Source organism: Mustela nivalis (genome assembly GCF_964662115.1).
Source record: "Mustela nivalis genome assembly, chromosome: 2".
NCBI lineage: Eukaryota > Metazoa > Chordata > Mammalia > Carnivora > Mustelidae > Mustela > Mustela nivalis.
This window is the reverse complement of record NC_139021.1, coordinates 140,003,050-140,012,581: the sequence shown is the minus strand read 5'-3', so window position 1 is coordinate 140,012,581 and position 9,532 is coordinate 140,003,050. Positions and strand designations below refer to the sequence as shown.

Genomic DNA, 9,532 nt, shown 5'->3' with positions numbered 1-9,532 from the left:
GAAACAGATCCTAAAAGTTAAAATGTACCACATCGGTAATAAACCTAGGTTTATTAGATAAACCTAGGGTTTATAATAAACATCTAGTTAGATAGGTTTAATAAACCTAGTTAGATAAACCTAGGGTTTATAATAAACCTAGGTAATAAACCTAGGTAATAAACCTAGGTAATAAACCTAGGGTTTATTAGATCAGAATAAGTGCCACAGAGGAAAAATAAAGCACAGAGAGTGTCGGAAGGGGCGTGGTGTCTTCCAAGTAGGGTGGTCAGGGACAGACTCATGGAGAAGGTGGTCTGTGAGGAAAGTCAGGAGGAAGGTGAGTGACCCACAGGGACGGCTATGGGGAGAGCAGTGAGAGGGTCCCGAGTAGGTGGGAGAAGGGCTGGGGGTGGTGAGTGTGGTTAGGGATCTGCCAGGAGCCAGTGGCCAGAGTAGAAGGAGGCAAGGTCAGAGGAGTAGGCAGGGCGGAACGTCCTTGTGGGCTGCAGAGGGTGTGTGGCTTTATTCGAGGGAGATGCATGCCCATGGAGGGACTCTCTTGCTGAATCCTTCTGGGCAGGGATCTTGGAGATGCTGAGGAATAAGGGGACTGTCCCTGGAAATACAGCCCCCAAAACAGGGTGGGGTCTTACTGACCCTTTATGATATGCCCGAGGCATTAGCACAGTGACCCTGCTCCACGCTCCACCTCTGCTCAAGGCTTTCTTCTCTCTGGCCTAGCTGGAACCCTATGCATCAGCATCTGCAGGGGACCTGGTCCTAAGTGCAGACACTGGCCCCAGCCAGATGAACTGGGGTCGGGATTCTGAGGTGCTCCAAGCTCTCTAGGAAATTCTCAGACCCATCGTGGTTGAGTGTCTAGTGTGTCTGCAGTCCAGGAGCCAGACTGCAGCCTAGTCTCCTGGCCCAACTGGGTACAGTTCTCTCTCCAAGCACCGACCCGAGGCCAGGCTCGCTCGGAATGTGCATGGGGGCAGGGGGTAGGGTGGGAAGGGAAGCCATCTGCACAAAACGGAGAGAGCTCAGACACACTGGATGCTGCAGGGTCACAGGGTGACCATAGAAAAGGGCTCTCTAGGATTTAATTCAGGGCCCCTCTGAGAGCTGGAGAGGGATTCTCTAAGATGCTGACACCTTCTTCTAAGTTCCCTTCCAGGGGGCTTCCCCAAGCACCAGATCATTCATGTTGGGAGGAACTTTGTCTGCAAAGGATAGACAGATACACAGAGATACTCACTCATCCCTTACCCTACAAAGTTTGGGAATGTTATCCATTCTTTCCAGCTTAAATGTTGTTAGTTTCCCTCCTCTCCAACCAAAATGCAAACTCCTGAAAGATAAAGACCTCCGTGGATCCCACCATTGCCCTAGCCCAGCGCCTGCGGGTCCCTTGTCCTAGTTACTGGTTCACTGAACTCTGACACCTTGCCACCAAGACCCAGATCCTCCCCTAGAGGGAAGTACTTCTTGGATAATTCCCTTAATAATCAGTACCTTTGGGAACCTCATGAGAATTCACCTGACCGGTCCAGCAGGAAGATGCACCTTGATTCTGAGAACTTAATAAAAAGCGAAGCCTTGGCTCAGTTGTTACTATGCAGTTGATATTATTCCCACTTATAGATGAGCAAACTGAGACTTGGGGACACTGGCTTGTCCCAGGCTGGGTCCCTGCTGTGGAGATGGAGCTAGCTCTGTAGCCCAGATCTGTCTGATGCACAAGCCTGTGTCTTCCCCCCACCACAATGGGTATCATTTGGCCTTTCTGCATCACAGTGTTCTCAGCCAAATAGAGTTCCTTGTGAAATCTTTGGTAGGGTTAAATGAATTACTCAGGGAATGCCCGAGCACAAGGCTGGACAAAGAAATGTGAGCTTCCTTCCATTTTCTCTGTAATGTACTAGGGCAAATCCTTCCGATCAGACCTGAGTCTGGGGCCACCGAAACTTCTTCTTTCCCATTCTCCATGCAGTATTAAAAATATTTCACACCGCTCACAGACACCATTTAATCTGGACAAAAAACTGCTAATCCCTGGGACCAGGTTCTGGAGAACCACAAATTCCAGGTCCCCACTATTTCCTCATTCTTGGGGTGGAAGGACTCAGAAGACTCCAGGGGAGGAGTCAGGGCAGCTGGTTGTGGAGGGAGGCACCTGGGGCTCAGAACAGCTGGTCAGTTTTCGACTGGTAACGCAGTGTTTTAGAAAGACCAAACATCTTAGGGAAACCCACCCCTGGGGAGGAAGAAGTCTGCCTCTGAGCCTTCCTCAGCGGCGCATCCAACGTTCCCGGCTGGTTACAATTCCAATGCCCACCCCTTTCCACCAGGACAAGCCCATGGCCGCAGCTCTACCTGGATCCCCCTTCTCGCCCCGGGGGCCCTCTCTCCCATCCCGTCCATCACGACCGGGCAGGCCATTCTCCATGGGGCTACACATGACCAGGGTGCAGGTGCTGGCCGCTGTTCTCTGGGAATAGGTCTTCATTTCTGCTCCCAGGGAGCTCAGGGGCCGTGTGAGCAGCATCATCACGGAGAGAGGGAGGAGAAGCATGGCCTAGGCAGATGAACAGAAAGAGAAAGGACATGCTCTTGGTCTTAGGACATAGGTTAGGGCTTGGTCCAGCTCCTGAAAGTCAGGAGAAGCACCTTTCTACCTCCACCCATCCTATGGAGCTGAGAACAACAGGGTTTCCAAAGCCATGTAAAGCCCAGGTGAGCATTTGGTCTGGCCTGGGAGAGCATGAGTTACCCAGACGGAACCCAGGACATGGGTTGACTGCAGTATCCACCTATCACATGCCCCATGTTGTCCTCTCTCAGGTCTTCCCTTGGACACTGCCATTGGCACAGGGGCTAGGATGTAGAATTCCTCACTGAAGCCATATGTCCCATCGGGAAAGATTCACTGGGTAGTTCTAGAAATGACCTTTCCCCTTGCTGTACCTCCTTCTCCCTGCCTACTATTAAGGTGGATGGCTTAGCTCTGACCAGGCAAACCCATTTCCTCTCATTTGCTTTCTTGGATGGACTAGCATTCGTGTCATCGGCAGTGCTGTTCTAAAAAGGAGTCAGAGTCCTGGATGCTTAGTGATGTCTCTCCTGAGCACAGGAGTGTACGTGGTTGCTTCTTTTCCAGGTGATTTGCCATCCCTGGACTAGACACTGTCTCCGTAAGGAAATTCCCATAGAGAACTCGGTGAAAGTTCTCAGAGATACTAAATTAGCAGCTGGAGAGCCCCTGGGACAAGTTGCATTCTGCTTGGGTGACCTAAGAGAATTTGAAAGAAAGGCCTCGTGGCGGGAGGGGACGTGTGAGATGGGTTCAGTCTAGGGAAGGCTAGTTTGGGGATAAGAAACAGCAGATGTCCCATGGGGCATCCAGTTACCCCCTGACTGGGACCTGGGGACTAAGTGAGACCTGGGCAGGTACAGGGCCTGAGTCACCTGCAGTCCTGGGCTTTTACCTCTCTCAGACAGAAACTGTAATGTTATGAGCAGGGAAAGAGCCTGTGGGAGTGGCAGAGGCTCGGAACAAAGCCCGAGGGACATGTGCAAAGAAGGAGGGGGTCACCAGGCCTTGGGCAGAAGCTCAGGCATGAGCGCCCAAGGACCCAGGCTGGAACAAGGGCATCGGCCGCTGGTCTGCAGTTACCTCGGCTCTGGGGCTCTGCACCCCAAATCTGGGGAAGAACAAAAAGCAACAGGCATTCTTCCCGGCTGCTCAAGATGCCACAGAAGGCCGCATGGTCCACGGTAGCAGGAAGGGGCCTCGGAGAGAGCTCACTCACAGGTTTTCAGACTTACAATTCAGAAGAGGCATTTTAGCGGGGGCAACAGGGGGCGTGAGCCAAGCCACAGGCGCCTCGACCCAGAGTGTAAATGCCAAGCTTTCAGATTCAGATTTTATTGAGAAAAATGACTCCTCTGAAAATTGGTTGGAAAATTAGTGACCTAGTCCAGTAAGTCTATTTTTTAAAGTAAACATTTGAGTCTAAGAGAGAAGCATGAATGTCCATGTCCCACAGGCAGCGGGTACGTGGATGGGCTTAGAACCCGGGCCCTGGAAGGCCTGCTCTGTTTTTCTCCTCTACGACCCTTCTTCCTGAGGAAATCAGCAATGGGGTGGAACTAAGACAGAAGTTGAAATTGCTTTTTCCACTGGGGCTTCCAGACAGTGGTGTCTGGGGTCCGACTGGATGACAGCCAAGTGATCCACCCTCCCCCAGCCCAGAGAACTTAGGGAGCAGTGAGGGGCAGAAGAACACCCCTCACTACCCCACTCTGCCCCCCACGCATCACACCTTCTAGACCAGAACAGCATCCAAGACCCTGCCTCCACAGCCCCAGTGGGATAAAGCAGCCATATGGGCAAGGAGATATTCACCAGGCATTGGGAAAACCAAAAGGCGGGAAAGGACAGAAACACTCACAGTTGCTTCTTCTGGGCCTCCACGATCTCCAGGCCAACTAGGCTTTCCTTGGCAGGCACCGGCTATTTATGCCTGTCTCGTAACCTGAGCAGCCCAGCCCCGTTCTGCTAAGAGCTCTTCCCACCAAGTGGGGCAATTTCTTCCTTGTTGACTCACTCTCACCTCCACCTGGTTTCTGGAAACCTGCCACTGACATTCATAACAATACACGCGTATCTCCCTAGAGTATATAGAGCACTCTCAGGCTGTGATCTCACCGGGAACCCCCTGAAGCCCCACGTGAGTGATACGGCATCATCAGTGTCTGTATTTTACAGATGTCCAAAAATCTGAGCTCCAGAGAAGACTGGCAAGTTGCACAATGATCTACCCTCTTGCCAGTGCGACTTGCATCCGCCGATTCCAAGGTCCAGAACCTGCTGTGCCCACTTCTCTTCCTCCTTCACCTCAACATTACTGCCCAGATATTGGGAAAGAGCAGGGAGCTCCTTGGCATATCCGGGCAGGGGCGGGGCAAGTGGAGGAACTGTAAAGGCTGCAGCCTGGGGGTGGGGGGGGCAGTGGCTGGGGGAACTGCCACATGGTGGGTCGTCTTTTACTTCCTGCTTTAAATCTCAGAGAGACCCCTTCTTGCCTTTTATGGGCTGGCCTTCCCTTAACTTCCTTGCCCTCATCTCCCACCTTTTTAGCTGAAGTTTGCCCTGTGCATTACTCAGGTGCCTAGTTTGGACCCCTGAGCAGATGATATGCCACTGCAGTCCTCCCCAAGGGGAATCTAACTTCCAATCACTGTAAGACAGTTGCCCACCCTCTTGCCTTTGCTATCAAAGGCAATCTCTGGGGCACCTGGGTGACTCAGTGGGTGAAAGCCTCTGCCTTCAGCTCAGGTCATAATCCCAGGGTCCTGGGATTGAGCCCCACATCGGGCTCTCTGCTCAGTGGGGAGCCTGCTTCCCTTCCTCTCTCTCTGCCTGCCTCTCTGCCTACTCGTGATCTCTGTCTGTCAAATAAATAAATAAAATCTTAAAGAAAAAAAAAAAGGCAATCTCTGCTTGCTTCTAGATTCTTGTGGCTTTATCTCTTGCAACTTATTCTCTGCCTAGTTCCACCTACCAGGGGACCTGTGTCTCCAAGCTTCTCCTTTGGCCATTGCATTGATGGTGCCAACTCCTTCCTGTACTTGGATGTTCCCTGTGGGATCCCCTTGTATATTGTAGAATCTAAAATGACTCAATTCAGGGGCGCCTGGGTGGCTCAGTGGGTTAAAGCCTCTGCCTTCAGCTCAGGTCATGATCCCAGGGTCCTGGGATAGAGCCCCACATTTTTTTTCCTTCTCTGACTGGCTAATTTCAAAAGCTCCACCTTCAAGTTCACTGATCTATTCCTCTGCTTGGTCAAGTCTTTTGTTGAATCTCTCTTGAATTTTTCAGATCAGCTAGTGTATTCTTCAGCTCTAGGTTTTGGTTGCTGCTATTGTTGTGATGTGACTCCAAATCAAGGGCAACAAAAGCAAAAATCAACAATTGGGACTACATCAAACTAAAAAGCTTCTGCATAGAGAGAGAAACCATCCACAAAATTAAGACAACTGACTGAATGGGAAAGGATATTTGTATATGATGTATCCAAATAAGGGGTTAATATCCAAAATAAATAAAGAACTCCTACAACTCACTAACATAAAAACCCAACAATCCAATTAAAAAATGGGCAGAGGATCTGAATAGACATTTTTCCAAAGATGAAGTAAGTACAGATGACCAACAAGCACATGAAAAGATGCTCAACGTCACAAATTGTTGGGAAAATGCAAATCAAAACCACAGTGAGATACCAGCTCATCCCAGTCAGAATGGCTAAAATTAACAAGTTTGGAAATGATAGATGTTGCCGAGGATTCAGAGAAAGAGGAACCCTCTTACACTGTTGGTGGGAATGCAAGCTGGTGCAGCCACTCTGGAAAACAGTATGGAGGTTCCTCAAAACGTTGAAAATAGAGCTACCCTATGACCCAGCAATCGCACTACTGGGTATTTAACCTAAAGCTACAAATGTAGTGACCTGAAGGGGCACATGCACCCAAATGTTTATAGCAGCAATGTCCACAATAGCCAAACTATGGAAAGAGCCTAGATGTCCATTGGCAGATGAATAGATAAAGAAGATGTTGTGTACACATACAATGGAATATGACTCAGCCAAAAAAAAAAAAAGACATTTTGTCATTTGCAACAATGTTATGTTACGCTAAGTGAAATATGTCAATCAGAGAAAGACAATTACCGTATAATCTCACTGATATGTGGAATTTAAGAAACAAAACATGATCATAGGGAGAGAGAGCTTAAAGTAAAACAAGATGAAATCAGAGAGAAAGAGAAACCCTAAGAGACTCTTAAGCATAGGAAACAAACTAAGGACTGCTGGAGGGAAGGTAAGTGGGAGGATGTGGAAACTGGGTGATGGACATTAAGGAGGGCACGTGACGTAATGAGCACTGGGTGTTACATGAGACTGGAATCACTGACCTCTACCTCTGAAACAAATAACATTACATGTTAATTGAATTTAAATTTAAAAAAAGAAACAAACACACAAAAAGCATTGAAAAAGAATTTACTAATATTTTTCAAAGAGGAACTGGACTCCAAAAGAGAACCAAAGTAACCAATTGTTAATGACTGCAAATATTTATTCTTTGGAATTCTGTGTTTTCTCATTATTGAAATAGGAGAACTTGTTTCTTGTTTCACAGCAACATAACTGACTCCGAAGTGAAAACCTCAAATAATCCTAAATCTAAAAAGTTGAGTAATTCATCTTCAGGGCTTGTACAAGTAATCTATTTTCTGGAATTATGCTATTACTTTACTGCTTTTATTTTATTCCTTATGTTTAATGGGTCCAGGTGTATAATTTGTCTCCTTATGTATATGACATTTTCAGTGATAGAGCAGAGACTAAGAGTATAGTCAGTTGTCAAGACCTGGCAATATTATTCAGTCAATTTACTCAGTCTCTGTAAGCCTAAATTTCCTCATCTGTAATGTGAAATTAAAGATTATGCCTTCTTTGGGGCACGTGAGTGGCTCAGTTGGTTAAAGCATCTGCCTTTTTGGCTCCAGGTCCTGGGATCGAGCCCCACATCAGGCTTCCTGATCAGTGGGGAGTCTGCTTCTCCCTCTCCCTCTTCCCCTCCTGCCAACTCATGCTCTCTCTCTCTCTCAAATAAATAAGATCTTTTAAAAAAATTATGCTTTCTTTTTGACATAATAAATGTAAGTCAAAATCTGGCAATATAACACTAAATCAATTTTAAACAACAACAACAGCAATAATAATTTAAAAGGAAAATCCATGTGCAACTCTGTAAGTGAATATCACTGCTTTACATCCAACACCATCCAGAAAATACTTAATTCCGAAAGAAAACAGCATTCTGGGATGTCTCTAGAAATTATGACATCATATTACGAAGAGTCAGATGGGTGAGAATATTATCTGTGGTCTTCTGACATGTGTCGATTAGGGAAATGCAAACATATACCATGAGCAACAGTGAGAAAGGAACAAAATTCTAAAGATCACCTTACTCAGGGGTGCCTGGGTGGCTCAGTGGGTTAAAGCCTCTGCCTTCGGCTCAGGTCATGATCCTGGGATTGAGCCCTGCATCAGACTCTCTGCCCAGCAGGGAGCCTGCCTCTCTTCCTCTCTTTGCCTGCCTCTCTGCCTACTTGTGATCTCTGTCTGTCAAATAAATAAATAAAATCTTTATTTTAAAAAAAAAAAAAGATCCCCTTACTCAAAAACATCTTTTGTGTCTTTGTTAGAATTAGAAACAATGCCCAGCAAAGCTCAAATACCAAGAAGCCCAGTACCGAGAAGTAGAATTAGAAATCAATTGATAAAATCATTTGGTACACAGAAAATAAAATAACACTGGAAAATTCTACTGGGGGCAAAAGAAAAAACTAGCCCCGGGATCGAGCCCCACAGCAGGCTCTCTGCTCAGCGGGGAGTTTGTTTCCCTTCCTCTCTCTCTGCCTGCCTCTCTGCCTACTTGTGATCTCTGTCAAATAAATAAAAAAAATTAAAATCTTTAAAAAAAAAGTTTGCTTTCAAGATTTTTTGAAACACTATATGGAACATAGTGAAATATTCTTTTTGGCATTTATGAGATTACTACAGAGACAGATTATAAAATAGTAAGAATTTCATCTGTAAGTATCACACAATTTCACTTGCTTCCTCAAGAAAGTAGGCTACAGAGAAGAGCAAAAATTCATGGTTGAAGATAGTGTTAAGTATGTTATGCTTAAAAGATAGGAGTGTCTTCAGAAGACTTATAATTGCAGAAATTTGGGAAAAAGAATTATAATGCAATGTTTTAAAATATCCATAATCACAAACATGTAGAGATAAACACACTTAGTTACACATTTGATATGCTTTACTGAGGTTTTTTACATTATAATTTTTAAAGGATTGATAATGTATACAGAACTTGGCATCATGTTTGCAACTGATAGCATAACATAAGCATTTACCATGTAAGCCACAGTATTTTGTGAGCATAATTTTAATTATCATAATATTTAATAATATTATTTATTGTATTCTAATATTTAACAATTTCTGAAAGCATTTTCATATTTGTTACTTCCACATTTTTCTTCCTAGAAATACCTCTCTGCTCTTTAGGAACAGAGCTTTATGTACAATAGGAAATAACTGCAAAATTATTTCCAGAAAAGTTATACCAAAATAAATCTTCATCTCTAACAAATTGTCATATCTAACTATCGTTAACAAAACCAGCAAAAAATGTAATAATTTTAATCATCTTTACCAGTTTTGGAGAAAGAAATTAACATCACCTTGCTGTTGTAATTTTGACTTGATTAATTTTGTAATATGTTGAACATTTAAAATAAACTTGATCTACCTTGCATCTTTTGTTAAGTTATTAATTCAAAGTGGGATTCTTAATGATCTGAACATGCTTCTTTTGGCTGACATTAAATTTTAGGCAGTCAGTAAATGTTTCTCAAGTTGTATGTTGCCATTTAGTTGTGGTCCTATGTTTTTTCTAATTT

The 9,532-nt window shown here is 45.3% G+C and overlaps 1 protein-coding gene across 2 annotated transcripts in view; it reads right to left on the bottom strand.

Annotated features, from left to right (window-relative positions):
- The window catches only part of SFTPD (surfactant protein D), a 13,416-nt gene extending 8,891 nt beyond the window's left edge, over window positions 1-4,525 (bottom strand). For both annotated transcript variants that reach the window (XM_082721349.1, XM_082721350.1), the window contains exons 1-2: window positions 4,437-4,525; window positions 2,359-2,560 (exon numbers count right to left, since the gene is read on the bottom strand). In XM_082721349.1, coding sequence (XP_082577475.1) covers window positions 2,359-2,557 — 199 coding nt within the window. In that variant the 5' untranslated portion in view covers window positions 2,558-2,560; window positions 4,437-4,525. The remainder of the gene's footprint in view (window positions 1-2,358; window positions 2,561-4,436) is intronic.
- Between the last annotated feature and the right edge of the window lie 5,007 nt (window positions 4,526-9,532).